This window comes from Phoenix dactylifera, chromosome 12 (genome assembly GCF_009389715.1).
Source record: "Phoenix dactylifera cultivar Barhee BC4 chromosome 12, palm_55x_up_171113_PBpolish2nd_filt_p, whole genome shotgun sequence".
Taxonomy (NCBI): Eukaryota; Viridiplantae; Streptophyta; class Magnoliopsida; order Arecales; family Arecaceae; genus Phoenix; species Phoenix dactylifera.
In genome coordinates this window covers 2,816,837-2,841,435 of record NC_052403.1, presented here as the reverse complement: position 1 = coordinate 2,841,435, position 24,599 = coordinate 2,816,837, and the positions used below count along the sequence as shown (strand labels likewise).

Here is a 24,599-nt window from a genome sequence, read left to right as displayed (position 1 = left end):
TTTAATCTTCAGCATTATAACCTAGTGCATATGCTTCCAATTTTTTTGAAAAAAAAGCTATGCAGTCATTTCCTCTTCATTAAAGGGTATTGAGATGACAAAATACAATGCAAAATTAAAATAAAATGGTTATCCAATTGTTTCATCTTTTAAAAAATGATTAGGTTAATATAATATAATGTAGTAGATGCATATAGCATCAAAATTTAAGAGGGAAAAAAACTTCTCTGACTGCCTCGCTTTTATTTTTTTCACAAAAGAATTCAAGAGTGTTAAAATGATATAACATAATAAATAATATAGTATAATGTAAAATTAAAATAATTAAAAATGCGTTCGCCGGGAGTCGAACCCGGGTCTATTGCTTGGAAGGCAATTATCCTAACCGTTGGACTACAAACGCTTTTGGTGGAGACTTGTTTCCGTCAAATAATACATATTGTTTCTTCTTACACCATAACATACCATAACACCATGAACTTGGAATTGGCTAGAATGGATATAGAGTGTATGAGCACTTGAGCTAGAATTCAGAGCACCAACTCCAACTTTTACATGCTTGTGGCTCCCTTCATCATTGCATAGACTGAAACTATCTTCCACCTATTACCTATGAGAGAGGAAGTAATACCCTAGCTCTAGCTTGTTACAAGATAAGTAACATGTATGGTCAGTTAGTTGGCTCTTAGCCACATCCCTTCTGATCATCATCGAAAACATTGATGGCAGTCCTGCATACATTGTTTTCCTTTTCATTCTTTTTCCTTTCACAAATGCTCACACAAAGCAAAAAAAAAAAAATAGCAATCCATGCTTTATTAAGTATCATTTCCTAGCGTGATGAGCAATGAAAACTATGCATATGTCAAGGGTGGTAATTTTTGTGTGAACTCATAAACTGGTTTTCTCCCCATGCATGTAGAAAATATTCCATGCCAAACTGCTCTGTAGAATTTGTAATTTCTACTGGAGAGAGAGAGTCGTGTAATGATGTACCACCAACAACCAGCATAGCATCTTCTTTTTTCTTGTTATAGATAAATGAAAGATCACTAATTTCTCTCTCTCTGAATTGCCCCATGGCAAAAGAAACTAATTTTGCAGTGTGGATAGATACCTCTTTTCACAAATAGTTTTGATTCCAAACCACTTTGATTTTTTCATCCTTCAGTTTTAACTCTGTAAGTTCTTTAAAAGTTGGTCTAATGAAGGTTGACTCAAGCTAGGAAGGTTCACATGTGTAGACAACGCAAAGGGTTCAGATTGTATCTTTCACACGAAAGAATGATCGATCTTCGTTTGTGACATCACCTATTAGATTGCGCTCCGTACATCTCTTAAAGCACTTCGAATCTTTTCTTTTGTTAGCAACCATTACACACGATCCAACAGTAGATTTATGTGAAATAGGATGAATCCTTCTTTCGTGCGAAAGATACAAACCTATCCCTAGTGCAAAAAAAAAATGGTGGAGTGGGAAAGCAAGGGAGACAATTACATGTCAAAAAAAAAAAGATATATACAACTATTATATCCATCCCGTAATAGGACTACAACAACACCCTTCGTACACAAGGATCAAAGAGATTATCTTAATCTCAATATACTTCGAACCACACATGAGAAGCGGTATTAAGTTTGATATATATTGTTAATCCTTTTCTCATCAACTTAGACTTTTGGGATAAATTGGTTATCCAACAACATCTTAATTCAAAGTTTGCTTGCACAATGCATATGGTACTTGAACAGATGCCACGATAAATTCCAGGGGTATTTGCATATTCCAAGTCTACCAAACGCACCACTTGCCTTTTAGTTCAAGTTCGACAAGGACCCTTCAATGCAAGATGGACCCAGGCGACTTACTTGACTACACCTACAATTTCAGCGCCCCACCACTAAACTCCAACCCTTTCCTCCCTCCACATTCTCAAAAGTCTTCATAAGCCTAACGATCTTGGAACTAAAACAAGCCAACAAAACCATTAATGGATGCATAGCTGTGGAGAATAAGGGATGGAGTGTGGAAAAAATAGCGTGGACGCATACCCGTGCTATTTTAAGTGACCATATCGCTACTATTTTTTTTATAATAATAAATAAAAAAGTAAATTATATATTTTTTTAAAGATTTGTGTTTATTATATTTATATTTGATAGTCCGTAAAACCTAAAGTTACATCCAATTAAATTAATGATGTTAGTAAAACTATTTATGTTATATGAAAAATCGAAAATATTCTTGGATGGTAAAGAGAGAAGAAGGAGAGAGAAGGGAGGAGGAGGAAGAAGACTAGGCTTTATACCTAGCGCCGCTCAGGGTTTCGCACGCCAGAGCTTGAAGAAAGAGAATTAATTTTTATTCATCATAGCATAATCCTAAACGATGTACGAACCCATCTATATAGGATCACAAAATAATAAAAAAATTCTTACAAAAAAAACAATTCTAGAAAACCCTAAAACGACAATATGTAAATAAACCTATAACATAAAATCAATATAAAATAAAATCAGGCTGACTGAACTGGCTAGATCCTGTAATGACCGTAGACTCGAGTGATAGCTGACCTGGCACTGATGTCTACACCAATTTATTTATGTTCTTGCATGGCTGCTATATCATTTAATGTATTAATTTTTTTTTCCATTGCCATATTAGATCCAATTTAAAATTAATGATTTGAGTAATATTTTATTAAATTATGGATAAAATGTTGGATAAAAATAAATGTAAACGTAGATTTTTCAAATAATTAGATGTAAATATAGTTTATTCTTAATTTTAAAATATTTTTGTAATTTATTTAAATAAAAAAAACAAAATCTGATAGAGATCCCAAGTCCAATTATCCTATCTGCATTCTTTTTCGTTATTTATTGGGATTCATGACTCAGCTTCCGTGACAGATAATGGTCTTTGTCATAACTTACATAGTTAATATTAAAATATCTTGCTCTCATGAGAGCTGGTCCCCTGCATAGGGCACCACCGGCAAAGGCAAAGAGCGTGGCATCAACTTTAGTCGATAAAATAGTGGAATTGTTAATTTTTTATAGCCTACTAGAAATTTGGCTTTCTAGATGAAGCCCTATATATTATATTGATATTAATTTGCCTTCCTCTTGTATGCTTTAGAAGATTGTACTGAAATAATCCTTTATTTTTCTGTTGAGCCAACTGAGTAAATGTAAATTAAATTTTGATTTAGGATATGATGTAGCATTGATGATTGTCTTAAATATTTATTTATTTTCATAATGATGTTCTAGAACCTTGGTTTTTAATCTTAATCTAGTTTCTTGTCGGCTTCTACGGGGAGAGAGTAATATCCAATGGCTTTAAAGCCCAATATTATTTTCTAACATGGTACCATGAAAGTAAGGCACATGTTCTTTTATTTAAAGATTTCTAAATAGCAATTTGCTTGCCGACAAGTTGGTTTAGCGAGTTCCATGAGAGTTAATCTTTAGTAAAAAAAAAACATCTTTAGGTAGGCATGTAAAAAAAACCCTCTGAATTTGGTTTGAGGTTCGAGCCATGATATTTTTTTTCTTTTAGGTTGTGACAATATAAAGGTGTACTACTGAATTTTTCTCTATATATAACTAAGGCATATATTTTAATACCTTAATGGAAATCAAGCATTCATCATTGGTATGTCTCTCTTGTTATAAAATTTGCTTTAGAATATATAATTATATATTAATTTTATTTTATAGCAGCATAAACTTTAACCATGCATGACTAAATCTTGAGTTTCTACCATACTCTTGGAGAAGGCCAAAATTATGCTCTTTCTCTTAGTGAGGTGGAGATCTTTATGAGAGTCTCACAGGTTTGGCCACTCGAAGAGAAAAGTTTGCACAAGAGCATTAGAGATGAAATGCACATTATAATTATGACTTTTTTCCAAATCCAATAAAAGAACCATAGAATTTTACAAATTGGGTGATTATGGCCTTTTCTGGAGCTTTGTCCATTGCTATTTCCAAGCACAAGACCAGGTGGTGCATCTCTTTCCACTTATCTCAATATACTAAATTGTGTTCTCAGCATGCTTTCCTCCTCATTGATTTTTTTTTAGTAAAATTATTCTAGGGTAATTCAATATGTACAATCTACAACAATGGAAGGAAAAATGATAAGAAGTAGAACTATATCCGAGAAAAATAGAAATAAACTTTCCAAAGACAATTTTCAGATAAACAAACAAATGGAAAAACTAATATTTCCAAGAGAAAACAAGTTTTCCAAGCAGATGGACTTCTAATACAGCCCTAAGCCAGTTATACTTTGGATGCATTTGGAATTATCATGATCTAACATAGATAAATGTGAGAAGAGTGTAAGAACAAAACAAAAGGTTCTTGTACCAATCATCTCGGGCACTCTTTTCCAATGTAAATATGCTCCTTTGGATTTCTCCCTAAATTGTGTTTTGAAAAGGAGAAACCGATGAAATGCATCTATTAAAAGTAGATCAAAATTTGCTAACATAACTAACTGCAATGGAAAATGTTGTGTGTGTGTGTGTGTGTGTGTGTGTGTGTGTGTGTGTGTGTGTGTGTGTGTGTTGGGGGGGGGGGGCAATGGAATTTAGTCCCACAAAGATTCTGTGCCTTAATTGAGGGGCGAAGCTCTTTCCTCCCAAGGCGTCTTTTGAAGGGCAACACCGTGAGGGCATCCCTCCGTCAGCGCTGGACGCGCGGGTCGGAAATGTCTCCCCCTGTAGCGCTGGACGTGAGGGCCGGAGCGCCCAAAGCGGACAATACCTCATGAGGGACGCAGTCTCTTTCTCTGCTCGGCTCGGTTGGAACTATGCTATTGCGCGGGCCCAAAAAACCCCGCAATAGAGGCAATGGAATTTAGTCCCACAAAGATTCTGTGCCTTAATTGAGGGGCGAAGCTCTTTCCTCCCAAGGCGTCTTTTGAAGGGCAACACCGTGAGGGCATCCCCCGTCAGCGCTGGACGCGCGGGTCGGAAATGTCTCCCCCTGTAGCGCTGGACGTGTGGGCCGGAGCGCCCAAAGCGGACAATACCTCATGAGGGACGCAGTCTCTTTCTCTGCTCGGCTCGGTTGGAACTATGCTATTGTGCGGGCCCAAAAAACCCCGCAATAGATGGCGCGCCAGGAAGGGGCGCCCCTTGCCGCCTTCCCGCTGGGGGGGGGGGCAATGTTGTAGGGAGGGCTGCTGAATTTAGTCCCACATCGGCTAGTAGCGAAAAGGTTCTGTGCCTTAATTGAGGGGCGAAGCCCTTTCCTCCCAAGGCACCTTTTGAAGGGCAAAACCGTGAGGGCATCCCCTCGTCAGTGCTGGACGCGCGGGCCGAAATGCCCAAAGTGGACAATACCTCGTGAGGAACACAATCTCTTTCTCTGCTCGGCTCAGTTGGGACTATGCTGTTGCGCGGGCCCAAAAAACCCCGCAACAGAAAATATATGTAGATATATTATTGCAAAATAATCTTAACATTTCACTATTTGATAAGATTATATCAAGTAGTTGAACATAGTACACTCCTTCCTATTGAGCTAATATATGCATCTCATTTGCTTGATGACTAGTGAGAAACATCTTGGTTGAGTTTACAGTTTGGCAAATTATTAAAACTTGTATAATATTTTTTTTTATAAAAAAAACTTATGAAGAACATGTCATTTGTGTTTTAACATCAGGGAGGAGGTGGATTTGGTTAGCTCTATCTGCTTTGATTGTTGTATCATCTTACCCAACTCCAAGACTTATTGTTTCACATGACTTCTAATAAAGTCTACTAAAATCAAAATGGAGGCGTGGGCTCCTCCTCTTACATTTTAAAGTTTCCCAGGTGTAAAAGTCAAAGGTAATGGTAAAAACTTGAGACATTTTTGAGGTGTAGATGGCTGATGGTCAGAGCTGGGCCATGGGGTTTTCAGTTCTTTGCGGAAGAAATCTTAAAATAGGACAAAGTTTGATTTAATTACAAAAAATTCAAATTTGAAATCTATCTATCTTTACCCTTTCATTTGGAAATAAATGGTGGATAACATATATTTAGCAAGGAGTATTGTAGCATTTTTCTGAACATACCTCCAAATTTATTATATATGTTCTAAGTAAAGAAAGATGTTAGTTTCCAGCTTAAGGTTCGTTTTGTTAGGGTACATCAAATTATGAAGTAATTTGACAACTTTTTGGAACCATTTATTTCAAAAAATAATTATGAAAAAAATAAATTTTATCATATTTGGTTGGTGAAAAAATTATTCCATTGAAAAAAAGACTACTATATTTAATCGAAAGTAATTTTATATAAAAATATTGTCAAAATTCAAACAAATTCAAATAATAATATTTTTTTTTTCAATTCATTTGCCGACTATTTATGGCCCACCAACATAAACACCGTCAATATTAGCTATTTCGAATATTGAAATACATTTACATAAGGTAATAAATATTTTTATATTAATTATATACATTAGAAAATACATTTCTTATTATATATAAATTTTAGTATATTTTGGTATATACATAAATATATAATAATTACTAATAAATCCTACGTTATATTTATTGATAATTAATAAATATTTATTAATTCTTCATTTATAATTATTTTTTTATAAATAAATACACTAAAATATAAATAAATACTACTAATCAATTTATTAATTCTTAATTATATAATATAATTAATGCAATATTAATTATATTATAGGTGTGGGCTATTTTTTGGAAAAAAATGACAGTTTCACAATAACTCCACTCACACTTGTTGGTGGTATTTATTTTACTTCTTTTTAAGATATATAATTTATTATTTATTTTAATATCTCTTTTATTTATTTTTATACCAAATATGGTAACGAGGTATGAAATTTATTTCGGTTATTTTCAACCAAACCAAATGAGTCTTTAAAGCAAGGTTGAGTTTTCCCCGCCGTAAAAGTAAAACCTCATCGCCACCTACCCTTAGCTGTTCACATGAGATCATTAAATAGACGTGTTACATTAAAAACAATTAAAATCTTACCATATCATTATCACAAAAATATCTGCGCCTATGCCTTCTCTTTGGCGGGATACAGGAAGAAGCAGTAATCATCGCGTTGAATGCGCCACGTGTCCCTTTGAATGTTGGCCCCACCGGATATGATACGTGTCCATGCGACATGGGTCCCACGTGAGATCGGGGGCAAAATGGGGTGCCCGGAAAGCCGGAGGATGCCTTCGCCATTAGGCGCGAGAATTACGGACTCGGCAATCCTGGATTATGTCTGATGGCCGCCGGAGCGTTACTTTTTGCAAACGCATCAGTGACCGTACATCGCGTTTCGAGAAGCGCAGAACGCATGTCAGGTGTCGGTGCATGAATGTGATATACGATGGACATCGCACCGAACCACCAATTAAATAGCCCGCTTAAGTGCGGTACCTACTTTTGTTTAAGACCCCATCCCCGCAAAGGCGCCACGCGGAAGCGAGCTCGCTGCGGAGAAGTACCGAATGTGCTATACGTGCTGCCTTGGAGCGAATCCCCAAGTCTCCCACTTCACCAAACCTCCCGTCGGTGGACTCGGCGTCCCCATACTGCTAGATCTAGCGATCTATTCCTCTTTTCATTTCACTCTCCTCCTCTCCCGATCCAATCAGGGTTAGGGTTAGGGTTAGGATCTCGCCCGCCTTTCTTCAATCCACAGCGACCGAAGGAGCCGATCGATCCAGCGATCGAGAGAGCTTGTTCGGCGGCGGCCGGAGGAGGAGGAGGAGGAGGAGGAGAGATGGGACGCGACGGCGGTGGGGGAGCGATGAGCGAGGGACTGGTGAGGAAGGTCCTCCTCTCCTACGCCTACGTCGGGATCTGGATCTTCCTCAGCTTCACGGTGATCGTCTTCAACAAGTACATCCTCGACCCCAAGATGTACAACTGGCCCTTCCCCATCTCCCTGACCATGGTCCACATGTCCTTCTGCTCCGCCCTCGGCTTCCTCCTCGTCCGCGGCCTCCGCGTCGTCGAGCCCCCCACCTCCCCTCCCATGACCCGCGACCTCTACGTCGCCTCCGTCGTCCCCATCGGCGCCCTCTACGCGTTCTCCCTCTGGTTCGCCAACTCCGCCTACATCTACCTCTCCGTCTCCTTCATCCAGATGCTCAAAGCCCTCATGCCCGTCGCCGTCTATTCCATCGGAGTCCTCGTCAAGAAGGACGCATTTAAGACCGAAACCCTGCTCAACATGCTCTCCATCTCCTTCGGCGTCGCCATCGCCGCCTACGGCGAGGCCCGCTTCAACGCCTGGGGCGTCATGCTCCAGCTCGCCGCCGTCGCATTCGAGGCCACCCGCCTCGTCCTCATCCAGATCCTCCTTACCTCCAAAGGCATCTCCTTGAACCCCATCACCTCCCTCTACTACGTCTCCCCCTGCTGCCTCGCCTTCCTCCTCCTCCCCTGGTGCCTCGTCGAGTTCCCCGTCCTCCGCGCCACCTCCTCCTTCCGCCCTGACCTCCTCATCTTCGGCACCAACTCCTTCTGTGCCTTCGCGCTCAACCTCGCTGTCTTCCTCCTCGTCGGCAAGACCTCCGCCCTCACCATGAATGTCGCCGGCGTCGTCAAGGACTGGCTCCTCATCGCCTTCTCCTGGTCGGTCATTCGGGATACAGTCACCACCGTCAACCTTATTGGCTACGCCATTGCCTTCCTCGGCGTCGCCTACTACAACCACGTCAAGCTCCAGGCGCTCAAGGCGAAGGAGGCTCAGAAGAAGAACGCGCAGGCTGACGAAGAGAACGCCCAGCTCCTTGAGGAGAGGAACGGCGACCGGAAGAATGACCCCCAGGCCTGATCTCTCTGTTCTCTCGTCCTCGGGTGGTCTCAGTCTCGATCGATCTGATCTGATCTCATTTCTTCCGTTGCCTGATTATCGCTCTATCTACGTTACAGAGAGAAAGGAGATTTATTTCTTAAGAAAATTTAGAAAAGAACCTTTTTTTTTTGCGCTCACCTTTCTCTTATTTGTCTTATTTCTATGCGGGATGAATCGTGTTGGGGCCTTAAATCTATCTGATCTGTTGGCGTTGGATTCTGATATGTGTATGTCTAGATCTATCATCTCGATCTCATGGATTCAATGCGGAGCTGGAATTTAGGGTTTGGACGCTGTTCTTGCTGTTGGCGGGGAGTTCATGGATTATCATTGAGATCTGTTCGTTGGTTGCATTGTTATCATCTGCCTTTTCTCTTTTTATTTTTTTGCTAATTTATTTGTCGGACCAATGTAGGAGCTTTCATCTTCCTCTTCGAGGAAATTTGCTGTGGTGTTTAAATTACTGGTACTGCTATAAATATTTTGATGAGATTCTTATTTAGTCATGTTTGTTTCTAGTCCTATTCTTTTATGCGCTTAATGTTGTTCGTATTGGAATTTAAGTGTTTCTTTCTAATCCTATTCTTTTATGTGCTTAATGTTGGTCATATTGGACTTTAAGTGGCAGATGTAACTGCAGTATTATGTGAATGCTTGTGCACCATGTATTTCACATTTTCTAATGTAGTATTTTGTTACAGCTGCATTTTGTGCTATGCCCTGTTTTTGTGTTTCAAAATGATTAGATTTGAATGATTATGTTACGAATGCTGCATAGTTTTACATGCATCATGCCTCCACTGGTTGCAGATGTGAAGGAATCTTTTTATTCTCTCAGAATTTCAAAAGTTAATGTTCTCAGTTAACAAAACCAGATGTATGAGGAATTTAAAAAGTGTTTTTGATCTTATGTTTTGCCTGTTGCAGCTGGTAGATCATTGACACTCGATCTGTTTAGTCTACTGGCTGCTTCTCTTTTTCTTTTTGGCTTTTTTTATTCTTTTCTTCTTTTAGGTTGTTTCTCTAACATAAAAGATCCAGTACTCCATCTCTTGAAACATATGGCACAAGTTAGTATAGCACAAGTTAGGTTTTCTAGCAATCACATCATATTTCACAATACTTGGTTGTGGTTATTGCATCCATAGTCTAGTGAATTTTAATGATTTTATACAAAGAATCATTGTTTGTTGTCTTTCAAATCTCTGTCATGCATAATTACTTGTCCTATTCATATCTCATTTGGGTATTAGAAATACAGTGCTCATGCCATGTCCGCATTATATATAGCTCATAAGAATTTTATTAAACATCAAAGCCTTTCCTGGTAAGTAGATATAAATTATCAGAGTTCATATGAATAGCTTATCTGAAGGTCTGTAATGCATTTGTCATATGCATTATGACTATGTTACATTACATAAAGATGAGCTGTAGTCAAGGTTGTCAAATTGCCTAGGCATGCTTAGGTGTTGATGCCCTTAAAGGCCTAGACCGAAAGCATAGGTGGCCATGCATGCATCTGGGGAAAAAGTTCCTAAAAATAATAAAAATACAATTTTCATTTATGGACTTACATATTGTTTAAAGAACGCACATCGAAGAAGAATATCATATTGATAAACAATAAGATTGTCTCCTGCTTAAGCCATCAATAATGGAATCTTTGATTTAATTACTTTAATTGTTCTCATGTTTTGTATTAAGTGGTTTGGAGTATTTAAAACTTCCTGGAAAAATAACATGTCCAAGCATCAAAGGAAAACTATTATAGGTGGATACTTCTCTCTTGAAGTAGATATTTTTATTACTAGAAGAGAGTGAGAAAAAAATTAAATGCTTTCAATAAATCAATGAACAAGTTGGCTGTTGAGACAGAGGTGGGCCTTAGGTACCTGTGTCTAGGTGTCAACCTAGGCATTTGGGTGACCGGTTGCCCGAAGATTTGGAAAATGTCAGACGTCTAGGTAGTTGGGTTGATTAAGCTCCTAAGGTTGAATATATTTTGAATATATATTCTGTTTCCTCTGAGTCTATTTTTATTAAACATATTTTTGTAAAGAATTATTTTGAATTTCTTTTAACAATTCTTCTAGCTTTCTCCCACCATGAATGTGCTGCATACTCTAACGGTGTCCGTATTTTCATATGCTCGATTGATTTAAAAACTGCCTTTGATTTGCCCTGTTTTATACTGTAGATGTGATCTTCTCTACTGTAGAAACCATTGTCTCTTACACCCTAATAATATAGAGCTTGAGGAAGCCAAATTTGCTTATTGTGAAGGTGAAAGTGATGCGTATGCTGTAGAATGCATGTATGATGTTTTCAAAGTTGTGCATGATGCTTGATGATGCTACCTAGGACTTACCACTTGATGGATTTCGCATCAGAAGGTTATGCCATACACCAAAGCTCCAGCATTATGAAATTAGTTGACCCTGAGAGAGATATTTTGCGTTGGCATGATTGTCTCTATCAAATTTGGAGATTAGTTTTGAGTAATTCGGGTATCGAGCTCTTGACATCCTTGTGACGACAATGGACAGGGGAAAGGTGTTCATGAGTTGTGTGGCAGACCTCAGGCTCTATTGAAACAATTGAGGGGATAAATATTATGAATTGAGAAAAATTTTGTCAATAGGTGAATGGTTGTGGTCTAACATGTGAGGCAAGGAATGCAGTTGATCAATGTAAACATAACTCAGATAGAGGATTGAGACATCTGGTTTTATGTTTCCCATAGATGGGTTTTCTTTTTCTCTCTGTTGATTGAGGCTGATCTTGTATTGTTAATGTATCACAATGCAAAGTATATTTGGCACAATAAGTGAAACTTGCTTGCATACTTGCTCCCACCTATTTTCAATCCTTTATTTGAAGCTTTCAGTTCTTTCTTTTGTATACTTGCTCCGTTTTCTAATATTTCAAGAATAATGAGGTGATCGGTATTGAACTTTTATTGGTCGTTCTTAATACCGGCATCTATTAACTACTTCCTACAGCATGCATCACACATGAAAAGGCTTTCTTCCAGGTCAAATAGAGTAATGCTACATACTTGGAAAAGTTATCAACTTAGGCTCTAATTGATATACGGCCAGAGAGGACTGTTAGGTGGCCTTAGGATTGGCATCTAAAAGCCTATTAGAGGCTAGTTATGAGAAAAATCGTCGAGATATTGAAATTCATGGGAAAATGAACTGATAAACTGGATTATGATATGCCTTGATTTCAGTCTCTTAGAAAACAGAGAAGTCAAATTCACCAAAAGAATTTTTTCTCCAAAGAAATGTCCGTCTTGTAAAATTTGGGAAACTTCGGCAATTTACCATCTTTTGCACGATCCAGTTTGTCTAGACCGCAGAGATTCAAGGCTTACAAGGAGCATTGCAACTGGAATACGAATTGCTTAAGAGTTAAGAGGTTCTTTAGTTGCCTGCATTTCTAAGCATGGTTGCTGCCTTAACAGCTTTCAAATGCAAGCTAGTTTAACTCACTTGCAAGTACAAATGCAACATACTGGCATGATCGGATGACCTCACTAATGATATCATATCATAATTATACTATATAATTATTGTAATACTATATCATAATATAATTATAATATAATTATAATATTATTATATATAATATACTGCATTATGATAATTTGATACAATATATTATGTACCCGCCTGCTAATCCATTATAATTTTGCTTGTCATGATAAATACTAGAAGGAAATACAGCAAAACATGACATGCAATGATCAAAAACACAATTAAGGATAAAACTAGTTAAAACACAATTTCATATCTTAAAGATGCTGACTTAATGCTTTCTCTGGGGCAGGCGGCAAAGGTGGCGTTGAGATGTTTGATTAACACTCCGGAGACTGGATGAGATGAGTTGACATCGGCATGTGTAATTTGAGGCCATGGTGGAGTTCAGTGTGATGCCTGCACTCTGAAATTCTGTGCCAGTGTAGCTGTTTGGGTGCTGATATACCAGCACCAATTCTGTAAATTCTTATTGAAATTTAAGTGTTTTTACTAACTTATTGTGGATTTTAAATTAGTGAATACTAAATCAATCCCAAGATGGTCAGACCATTCTCAAGTATAAGATATTGCAACTTCCCATGTCATCTGAGATAAACCAACATCTCAGACCATTGAAGTATGATCACATCATGGAACTGAAATAGCTCAGATGATGCTTTTTCAAACTTTAAGATCTTTAACAGAGCATGAAACTTGAATTATGATGTTCAATTTATATATGATTCCCATGTCAAAACAACATGAATACATCTGATCGATGTCCCCCCCCCCCCCCCCCCCCCCCCCGCACTTATTGAAGCCGATATTGAATATCTAAAGCAAATCTCAAATCTGCATGAGATGAAGAACCAGCGGCGAGGGAGAGATCAGTACCAGAGCTGCATTGTTGTTGCAGGGGCCTACTTTAGAAGCCGAGACTGCTGCACCTTGGTGACAATCCATTACCAGATACATTTAGCAAGTGCCAAATTTTCAAGTTATCAGAGTTAGAAATGAGGTCAACAAGAGATCCTATCATAATCCTTTCTCAAGTTTCTTGGCAACTATCTCGAGCAGATACAGTTGCAAAATTGACAGAAAATTTCATTGACAAAGTGGGTAGGGAGAAGAAATACTCAACAGATGATGCTACTTCAGAAGATACATCTCTGCTAAAAGAAGCTGATAATGAACTGGGTGCAGTATACCGCTGGTTCTCTTCGACGAGTGAGGATGCAAGCCTCTGCAGCAAATTGTAGAGAGATGTCAAAAGTTTCAGACATGTATTTAGATCAGTTTAGAAATGGAAAAGATTAGGACCAAGAAAATAGTGCATTGCAGAAGAAGTTTGTTTGGCTATGGTGCTGGAAAATCAGTAATTCCTGCAGAGTGAGTTCTGAAGGGGTGGTAGCATTGGTTCAAACCTCGATGAAAACATATTCGAACTAAAAAGCAACTATAACGATGATAAGTTAAAAGGTAGGCACGGAAGATTGGTTGTGTACCTGATACAAATACATCCTTATAATCATCATCACCATAGACGAAAGATGGAGGCTCTGGAGAACCAACACCAACAATGGTGCTTCCACTGCATAAAATATCAGTACAACATCAATGATGCAGCAGTGATGAAAAAGAAAACATAATACAGAGATATAGGGATTGAGGTTGGGTAACAGTCTTGGATCTTAAAACATTTATGGATATGATCATTTAATGCCTATATTGACATCAAACTTTTCCAAAATGGACACCAACTGACAACCAAGGAGGAGGTTTTGAGTGCTGAGCCCATAGTGCACATACTTCAGAGCTTGTGAAGTTTACTGATATTTTGAAGACTATGAAATTGCATCTACTTTCTCTGATCACAACCGCCACACTCTGATTTCTTAATCCTTTAAGATGAAATCAGAATTTCGAAAGCATAGATGGTGAAAGAGAAATAAGCTCTCTCCTAGGAATTGAAACTGAATATTACATGTTGATGTCAAGATATAAGCGTGTTTCCAACTGTCATGAGTTATTATGAAATGGAGGCTTTTAATGCTGGAGAAGAGAAACTGATCTTATATACCGGAAGAGCTAGATTCTTATCAAGTAGATCCTTAGATGTCATAATCATTATGCAGATGCTTTGGCCACCCCATCTCTCGTTAAGGATGTCACTTAGTTGGCATAATAAACATATAATATGACAAAAAAAGTTGTAAATTCTGCTAGTAAAAATTAAAAAGAAGTGTATAGGAATAAGCACATATACATGTGCATACTTCGCAATGAGAAGCATGTGCATATTTTACTACATCAAAATAGATTGATTTCATATAATTGAAATATGAACGTGGAAACTAGCAGGGTAATCATTTTACCTTCCTGACATGAAAACAGCATTAAACTCTCCATGGCTGGCTGCAAGCACTCGTTTTTTCAACTTTTTGAGAGATGGAAGCACTTCAAAAGCAGGAGGCTCTGAGGAGCATAGACCAGGAACAAACCGATTTTTCCATCCATGTTGTCCTTTTCCTTGCTTAATACAAATCTTTACTTATTTTTTACTGTCATTAAGTCTCAATCTTTATTGAATTTGTGCTACATGGCTATGCCTGCCATTTTTGGTTGTTTCATTTCGCTAATATTAACTATTTGTTGCAGTCTGATGAGCCTGTAATTGAAGATGAGGATGATGACGATGCTGATAATGATGAGGTTGAAGCTGAAGGTTGGTCAGGAATTTATATTTTATAATTATTTTTATGATTTGTGTTCCTGATTACATGTTGCTTACTGAAACAATCCACAAGAAGTTATGCTATTAATGTGATTAAGTAACAATCTCCTTCTGGAATAAATGTCGTTGCCAGCAATAGGAAGTGTGTAACCATTGGTAGGTACCCTCTTTGCTGCCCACCTTATGCCTCCATTTTTTAAACCATTGGTAGGTAGTATTTAATGCAAGGTTCTAAAGGGTAATTTTCATATGCTAGCGGGCAGAGAGGACCATGTAGCACCCGTGCGGTAGGCCCTTGCAAGGCGAGTTCATTTAAAAGATAAGGAAAAATTGTAGTAGTTAAAATAAGGAGAAAAACTAGAAAGAACTAAACAATATTAAGAAATAAGGAGAATAAGCTATTGTGAAGTAGCAAGAATAGAGAATTGAGGAGCATTAAATTATAAGTTATGTTACATGGATTTAAGTTCATGTGTTGGGTGCATGTCTAAGATTTGGGTCATTTTAATACCTAAGCATTTCTTCTTTTGGAGCTATGTCCAAGTGTCATACTAATATCCATGTTTAGGTGTCGGGTGCTGGTATTTTAGGCTAAATGGAAGGTCTAAGTAACACAGATTATAAGTAGAAATAACAGCAATTAAGTAGTAATTACAATACTCAAGGAGTGGTAGAAGGTGTTGCACAAGGAGAAAGAGCAGCAGGATGAAGGGGAGAAATATAAACTGTAGTAAAGGGAGGAAGATGAGCTGTAGCAGTGATATGGAAAAGAAGGAGAAGAGTAGGTGTAGAGGAGGATGAGGATGGAAGAGGTAGGGAAACAAAGTACTTAAATCATCTTCCATTTGATTTGATCTTCATTACCTCTTGTTCGCCATCAGCACTTTGCTGAAGCATCCTCCCGACCACTTGTCTGGCATTTGTTAATAGAAGCCTTTTTTTTCTCTCTAGTATTCTCTTTATTGCTTTGCTTGGGTCTTATAGAGGTGCCACCTTAACAAGCGAGTATTCTCTCTAGTATTCTTTTCATTTGCTTTGCTTGGAGTACTTAAAACAGTTGTTTAAGGTGCCACCTTGTGCATGGTAATTGAGGTGCAACAGAAGTATGACTCTTGCTCTTTCGCATTTTCCAAAAAACACTGTATCCAATGAGAGAAGCAATTATAGACTAAAAGATAACTAGATATGGACCAATTATTTGCCAAGAGAGGATAAATATGAAGAGAGGTTCCCTCTGTTCATTCTTATTCCAGGTCAAATCTGTTTTTCTAGTGACTTTGCAATTTTGCTTCCCCACTGTTTATTGTGTAAAAATTGTCACTTTAAAATAGTACAAAATTAAACTCTGGCAAGTTTTAATCCTTTGTCTCATTCATTGTCATTGTACAATGCTATTTGGCTCTGACTCTTCAACAGATTATATTGTACTACTTTTTAGTTAGTGATGAATGGTAGAATATATAAGCACTGTGAACTAGTGATTTGCAAATCGGAGGCCATTATTCAGCTATCTATTTGGACAGGATTGCTTTATGAACATTTAATAGGTTGATGTAGTTGTTATATATGCTTCTCTTCAGTTAAATTTTTCCGAAAGTGGACCATCACCTGAAAAGGATTGTTCAGATGATAACTTAAAATCTCATCACTACCCATATACTCTAACAACAGCCGGGAATGAATGTCTCTAGCAATTGGTTCTGTCTGTAATTCATTCTCTCTCGAAAATCACACAGGGCAACAAGGTGATTCTAACAGTACGTCCAAGCAAAGCAGAAGTGAGAAGAAGAGCCGGAAAGCCATGCTGAAGCATGGAATGAAGTCCATTCCTGGTGTCAGTCGTGTCGCTGTGAAAAGAAACAAGAATGTGGGTTTCATATACTGTGCTTATCGCTTGAACTTTATTTTGGTTCTGCAATCTCTATGTATGACTCCTTTTTTTTTTCTGAAAAGAGTGTAATAAAGATTTTATTGCGGTGTTGCCGTTCAGGTTTTGTTTGTCATCTCGAAGCCAGATGTTTTCAAGAGCCCCACTTCAGACACTTATGTTATCTTTGGGGAGGCAAAGATCGAGGACCTGAGTTCTCAGCTGCAGTCGCAGGCTGCAGAGCAGTTCAAGGCTCCTGATGTCAGCCGCATGATCTCCACACCTGAGACATTAGCCATGGCTCAGGATGATGAAGATGTTGATGAGACTGGGGTCGAGCCGAATGACATTGAACTGGTGATGACACAGGCTGGCGTCTCAAGGTCCAAAGCTGTCAAGGCACTTAAAGCTGCTCATGGGGACATTGTTTCTGCTATCATGGAGCTGACAAATTAGTGATGTTTATCATGGAGCTGTCAAGTTGAATGCATTTTTGTGGTAAATGTGCTCATTGATTAAAAACTATATATAAAGAGAGTTAAACTAGAATGCATCCGAGTATGTTCGATCTCAAATGCTTCTCAACAGAAATCAATAATGGATTTTTTTAGAATGAAAGATTCATTGTTGATCTTCATTGAAAATTTATTCATGTTATATAAATTCAAGTGCATGTTAGCTCTCGCAATATGCATACATATTTTTATATATATGTATATATACATAATTTGTTGGTAGTTTTTTGAAAGGAGTTTGATTTGATTGGCATTTGGGAAGAGGAGAGATAGTGTGTATGGTAGTTAACATGAGCAAGACATTTAGGGAGATAATGCGTATCTAATGCTCTATATTAGAATTTAGAGCGCCAATGATATCTGTCGGGCGGAAATCGGAGTCATTAGATTTTTGTTTCCGAAAAAAAAATCTGTTGGATTTGATCCCATCGCTTATTTGTTGCTCACAAACAAAAAGGGAAGGTATATATAAAAAAAGCGCCGTTGCCGGGGATCGAACCCGGGTCACCCGCGTGACAGGCGGGAATACTCACCACTATACTACAACGACCTCGTTGCTCTTTTATTAACAAAGTTATATGAAACGATTTTACAAAAGAATCATGGCATCAGTAACACCTTTGGATTCTACTTCACACTCAATCCAGTTAAAAACGACCCTTGTATCCCAAATCCGGGGGTCATCCGAATCTAACTGTAAAACTCCAATCAGGTTAATTATGAAAACTATTTTGGCCCCTGACAATTCCATTAGTTCAGGTTTTGATTCATTAAAACTTGCTTCTACTTGGAACATGACTTGGAAGAGCTAGAAAAGACTCAAAACCATCAGCCGCGATTCCGAGTTAAAAATTGCAGACTCGGATCACATTGGTCTCGATCAAACTTCTCTCAAGCTTTGCAGCTTCATTTCATCTCACAGATGAATAAAGATAGCTGCGAAGGCTTGGGAGAACAAACAAATCAGATGCCTAGTAGCTCAAGGAATTGATCTCCCCACATGATTCTTGTTCATGCACCAAGGGCAAATCCAGGTCCAGAGCGAACTCGGTGCAAACTATACCATTAAAACACCATTCTCCAATTCTTTTTCTCCAACTAGGATAAGAAATCAGGAGCTCACAATTGATCATATATATGTATATATATATATTTGGCCAGCATGACACAGACATAGCTATTCTCAATTAGGTCAGACCAACTATGAACAAGAAATAACTTCAATTGTAAGTAACAAGGAAGACCTATCATCCATCCAAGATGTGTTCATTCCTCTATGCTTACGATAGTAAGCATGATTAACCTAAAGTTTACCAATCATCCTAGAACCACTACGGCATCCAATTATGGTCTTGGTAATCCGGAATCCCAGGACGGGACAATCCTGTTTTTTGATTATTTTTTTCTTTTTTAAACATTAAATGATTGTCCTCAGGACTCAAAACTCGCACCTAGTTAAACTAAGCCTTTTATCATTGCACCAAGCAATAGCACAGCATATCTAAAAGATAGAGGGGATTTGAGACTCCAGGATCTCAAAGAAGTCAATTCCCAGAACTTGAGGTAAACATAGTATATTAACGGCGGCTTTTAAATTGCATCCTAAGTGACTCTGTTTGCAGCTGTCTATAATAATCAAAGCCAAGTGCAGTAAAGATCCCACAACCAAATAAAAAAAATCTACCTGCTCTTCGGCAAGGGTTGACTCCAGGGGCAAAGACAAAAGCCTTGGTGCAAAGAAACAACTAGAGAATTAATAAATACAACCACAAACAAAAAAAAGGTTAAGACTTGTCAGTGGCAATTATTGATATCGATACCCTGTATGTTATGCTCATTGCTGGTTCTGCAGATTCTTACTAGAGAAGGGAACAAGCACTTAGGAAGATACCAAGCATCCGAACTTATTATTTGTTGCATCAAGTGGGCTCTCCCATCACAGAGGTCTAGGAATAAGAGGAAAAATGAGAACAGGAAATAAACACTTGAGCTAGCCTCATAATACAACCAGGTTAAAATGCTAAGAAGTGAATTTTGTACTCATTTTCAGACTTCCACAAGGGATAGCAAAGTCCAACAAGATCATCTGGCAGAGTCTATCACTTAGTGAAAGGAACATATTGCAAAATCATTGAAAAAAGAAGACGCAATTCAGAAAAAAAAAAACCCATGTTTAGCTGGAAAATGCAGAAGAACCGGACCACTCCAAATATTATATACAGAAAGTAGAGTCCCTACTTTATGATTATTGAAAAGAACATAATTCAATAACTAGTGGAAAGGCACTCGGTGACCCATAAATTGGAGTCCATATGAATATGTTCCTCCTATCTTGGCATGTCACTATGTTGATGGTTAAATGTTGGTCTGTCAGTATAACCAGACTTGTAATGGGTCACAAGTGCCTAGATAGCACAAATAAGTGTTATTAGCAGAGGCATGAACAAACACCTGCTCGTGTCGTAGAGCAGCGCCCCTGCTTGTGTTGTTTCAAAAGCAAAGAAAAGTAGAGATGATGAATAGTACAAACAAGAATACCTTCTTCAGCAACTCGTTTAGGAACAATCATTACAAGCACAAACTGTAGCACTTAACTAAAAAACAAGATGTCTCAAGGGATACATAGGGATATTATTAGCTCTTTTTTTACCTTTTTACATGTATAAACATGATAGCTGAGCCTCTCATGATGAACACACTAGAAATCCAAAAGCAAAATAAGGTAAACAAAAGTATATTTATGCGACAAATTTTCATGGAATTTACGCAATAAGAAGCAAAGCAAATGCTGCAGAAGAAAGCATAGCCACCATTCACACTGAAGACAGCAAGGACCTTTAGATGTTTCATGACCTTACAACAAAGGTTTCATATGAAAACGTCAATTTCATCATTGAATATAGTGGAATCTTGCTTAAATGGAACATGAAACTGCAGAAGTGAACTATGTTCATCGATAGGAGGATCATCAAAGAACTAGCTGAAGATAGATTTCAATAATCAAAGGGCCATCCGGAGTAACTCATCTGGTTAATATCTTCATGAACAGCAGCAGAACTGCTTCCCCCTGATTCATTCTGGTGAGAATTCGAACTAGGGTTTGAGGAGCGAAAAGGCCACAGAAAGGATAGTGGATTTCGCCTCCCTTGACTTTCTCCACCATTTTCCCTACTTGTGGAATAATTGTTATTCTCACTGTCTCTGGCACCAGAATTTGGATTTTGATTGCTCGAACGGCTGCGGGTGTTACTTCCAGAGCCCTGTGATGGCAACTCATGGCGACAAACTGGGCAGGAATTGTGCTGGACCAACCATGGAGTGATGCAATCTGAGTGATATAAATGCTTACATGGCATTTCACGTGCGTCAGATCCCAACTCAAACTTGTCTTTACAAACTGGACAGTGTGAATCACCACGAAGATGCCTCTGGTTTATCTTCACGGTGGGCATCGCATCAATTGCTGACTGTGAAGCAGGTGGTGGACCATGCCGATCATTTCGAGTAAGCTGTTCAATCAGGTCATCAAGACCTGAACCAAAAAAGTAATCCCCCACGTTGGCACGCCTCAACCCAAGTGCTGGGGCACCATTAAAGAGGACCTCCATACCTCCATGCTCTGACATACGAACAGGAAGCTGGCCACGGAAGATCAGCCAGGGACCTGGGCCAAATCCCATCCCATTGTCTGCGATCATACCAGGCCTACCACGAACATCATTGTCACGGTTCCTTAATGTCATCCGTTGCCTCATCAAGGCTGACAAGACCTCAATAATATTAAATCGACGATCATGGTCTTCACCTGTTTCCAGTCCAGAGAAATCAAAAGGGCTGAGGGCACCACCATCTATCTCATTCAGTTCCTGTATAAAGCCTCCATCACAGTAGGGGCAGATCACATCCCGTCCACGAGGCCGGACCGCTTGCCTGCAAGCATAACACCAATGTGTGTTTCCACTTGACATCTTCCAGACTCTCTTCGTCAGCTATCTCAGCCTGCAAAGCCCCCAAAACAAAGTTCTCCAATCAAATCACAAATTCAAGTCTGGACTCCTGCTCCTTCCACACAAAAATTCAGCAGCAACAAGGTAACTCTTTACAGTCCCACAGACAAGTACCAGAAGGGAGAAATCAGCATCAACCATCAATTAACATCTGCAGCATGAAAAGGAAAATGCCCAACATCAATTATGCAGTATTTATTTTTTAAGCTGATCGCAAGCATCAGGCAGACTGTGATGGCACTTCTTAGATATCAACTAGATTATGTCAAAAATGTGGATTCGCATCGACTCGGTTTTAAATAAGACGTTCCCCATATAATGTTTTTGCACATAGACAATATTACACCGGCATGATAAAAAATAAAACCACCCAAAACTTCAATCCATTTCCATAACATACTCAACCTTATTATGAAACCAATTACAAGGATTTTAAGAGAAGAGAACAGGCAATTTTGAGCCAAAAGATTAGAAGGTGGAAGACTCTGCAGAACGTGTATTTGGATTATAGTCGCTTATGATCTTCACATGAGAATGAGAATCTGGAACGGTAATCTCCCTTCCTTCACTCCAAATCTAATTAAGTTTCATCTCAAAAGAAAAAAACAAAAAAAAAGTTGAAAGTATAATTCATCCACCAACTCCCCTAAAAATGCAAATATAATCTCTCACTCTCTTACAGGTGCAATACAACAAGCCCAGGCATTCGAATTACGACGACTACCGAGCCCTACAACGTTTTTGCAAACCTAGTAACTATCAGCACATAGCAGAGATTAAGGTGAGTGAAGTAACAGGCACCGCTGACATCAGTTTAGAGTTTTCCCCGCAGGTGAACCACGATATCATCAAGACTCAAAATGTCGATGCCCATAATGACAAGAAACCATCTTTTGCATCCAGGAATGAAATCTGAAACATTTTATGTCTAATAGCGTTCCTCCTATCCAATACTGCTGCTACAAAAAAAACCTAAACAAAAAGAAAAACGGACGAAGGAAAGAAAGCAGCGAATGGAGAATCCATATATTTCGAAAAATATAAATAGATTATACAACTAATTCACCAAGATGCTTCCAGATTTCAGCATCTAAGGAATCACGAATCCACAATTGAGAAAGAACGCCCTAAATCGACATATCCTGTCTCACCAACTCATCCAAAAAAACTAAGACAAATCCATCAGAAATGCGAAAAAAGAGCATCGAGGCATCCAAGAAATCAGGAAAAAGGCATCAACAAAATACACAATTTGCTCAACAAATCGAGAAATTCACTGGGACTACACTAAGAAAGCACCGATCCACTGCAAAATTCTCAAGAGATCAGTACAAAAGGAAGGCGTTTTACCTCCAAAAAGGCCAGCTTCCACCGGCAACCGTGGAGGACTGGGGACGAGGAGGACAGCCCCAAACCCTACCAAAGGGCTAGGGTTAGGGTTGGGAGGAGATAAGGGTTGGAGGAAGTAGTAATAACAGGCGCGATGGTTAGGATGGGGATTTTGATGGAGGCCTCCGGAGTCCGGAGGGACAAACCCCCTTGTCGGTCTCCAGTGTACACTTGTGGGCTCGCAGCGCTGACAGCGACCCAGGTTGCCTCCTACTGTGGGGTTCAGTGTACCCTTGATTCATGGACCGTCTGATCTGGTGGAACATCTTAGTTTTGTTATTTAATGTTCATTTAACGAAATCAATTTTGTTGATGATTACATCATGAGATTTTCAAACTGGTTTTTACAATTTTATATAAATTTATATTTCAGATTTTGTTCTAATAAGATAGTTGATATCGGATTTTAAGACCTCGATCTCTCTTATGCCTTTAGAATCTCAAGAAATGTGGGATCTTTCTAATTTTATCCAAATTTTTTATTTTTTTTGCTAGACTGGATGATTCATACAACATGTGTACAGATGCATCCAATAAAATTGGAAAACAAAATATCACGGAGCTTCCGAGGTAGCTTCCCATCCTCCGCCCACAGGATGCTACTGACATGATTAGCCACGTAGGTGGCCATTCAATTCGCAGCCCCGTTGGCTTCTCTAAATACATGCTACGCCTGGACAACCCCTCTGTCCCTCATCATCATCCAGTTATCGCGAATCTTGATCACCTCACTATTAGCCATCTAGCAAAATGGTTGAATTTAATGGTTCTAAAAACCTTGTAGAGTTGGAGTATAACCTAGGCCATGTTATGAAATAACAATTATTTTATGATTTTAACGGGACTGAATTTGTTATATATCTATATCTATGTTACTCCTAAAACATAACTAGTCTAGCTTTTATACATACATACATACATACATATATATATATATATAATTTTTGTATAACTTTCAGAGATTAAGTAATAAATAATTGCTGAAAAATAACTCTCATGAATAAATATCATTGATCTCATCTCCATGGTAGCAGAAACAATGTCGCCATGAGCAGCTATTTTAGTGATGACACCACCATGTAGATCAACTTGAAGAAAGATAGATTAGTAAGGCACATTGCATGCAGATTAAACCAGATGTACATCATGTTCATCTAACAATTTAATCTGCTTTGGGGCCAAGAGCTATTTTTGAACAAGTATTCAGAGCCCAATAAGGATGAAGGAGTAACATTAGACACTATGGAAGATTAATCCTAAAACCATATTTTGAAAAAGTAAATGGAAAAAAGAAAGACACGATTCTGGGTTGATAATTGACTAATGCAAGACAACTCAATAAACCGGTTTGAATGAGGTGTTTGCCAATATGATTTGGGTTAAAGCATTAAGAAAACTAATGAGGGCATGAGGAAAAAACTTCAATAGCTTTCCTTTTAGAAAAAGAAATACTAAAAACTACGAGATAAACATTTGAAGAGAATTCCAAATAAAAGCCTCTAGTGAATTATGCAAGAATATAATATTATATATTTCAAATGTGAATAAGCTGATGATTATTTACTCTAAACTAAGCTGCTCTGATTTAGTTTGCTGGGTTTAATCTACATTGGAAGCTTATGTGTTCGATAAACCATGTATTGCCCAACTGGCTGTAATCCTTTTTGATTCATTTCCCATTCATTTGCGCCATAGAATTCAAGAACC

General features: G+C 38.4%; 3 protein-coding genes and 2 non-coding genes across 7 annotated transcripts; 2 read left to right on the top strand and 3 right to left on the bottom strand.

The window, feature by feature from the left end:
- Nucleotides 1-331: 331 nt before the first annotated feature.
- On the bottom strand, nt 332-403 carry TRNAG-UCC. Its single transcript has one exon. It is a non-coding gene; the product is annotated as a tRNA-Gly (tRNA).
- Nucleotides 404-7,520: 7,117 nt separating this feature from the next.
- LOC103705059 (probable sugar phosphate/phosphate translocator At5g25400) lies at nt 7,521-9,371 on the top strand. Its single transcript, XM_008788656.4, has one exon. The coding sequence runs from the start codon at nt 7,774-7,776 to the stop codon at nt 8,830-8,832; it is 1,059 nt and encodes a 352-aa protein (XP_008786878.1). The 5' UTR covers nt 7,521-7,773; the 3' UTR covers nt 8,833-9,371.
- Nucleotides 9,372-16,249: 6,878 nt separating this feature from the next.
- LOC103705105 (nascent polypeptide-associated complex subunit alpha-like protein 1) lies at nt 16,250-17,618 on the top strand. Its single transcript, XM_039132296.1, has 2 exons — nt 16,250-16,981; nt 17,105-17,618. Exons 1-2 carry the CDS (start codon nt 16,796-16,798, stop codon nt 17,435-17,437), a joined length of 519 nt encoding a protein of 172 aa, XP_038988224.1. The 5' UTR covers nt 16,250-16,795; the 3' UTR covers nt 17,438-17,618.
- Nucleotides 17,619-17,974: 356 nt separating this feature from the next.
- On the bottom strand, nt 17,975-18,046 carry TRNAD-GUC. Its single transcript has one exon. It is a non-coding gene; the product is annotated as a tRNA-Asp (tRNA).
- A 2,040-nt stretch (nt 18,047-20,086) lies between these two features.
- Nucleotides 20,087-23,039, bottom strand: LOC103705061 (probable E3 ubiquitin-protein ligase RHC1A). Of its 3 annotated transcripts, none has more exons than XM_008788658.4 (2): nt 22,854-23,039; nt 20,087-21,574 (listed from the first exon to the last, which is right to left on the bottom strand). In XM_008788658.4, exon 2 carries the CDS (start codon nt 21,462-21,464, stop codon nt 20,490-20,492), a length of 975 nt encoding a protein of 324 aa, XP_008786880.2. In that variant the 5' UTR covers nt 21,465-21,574; nt 22,854-23,039; the 3' UTR covers nt 20,087-20,489. The 3 variants fall into 3 exon arrangements, with proteins under 3 accessions (XP_008786880.2, XP_026659654.2, XP_008786879.2); XM_026803853.2 differs by having other exon boundaries at nt 20,087-21,495; nt 22,854-23,028; XM_008788657.4 differs by having other exon boundaries at nt 20,087-21,654; nt 22,854-23,027.
- Nucleotides 23,040-24,599: the final 1,560 nt, after the last annotated feature.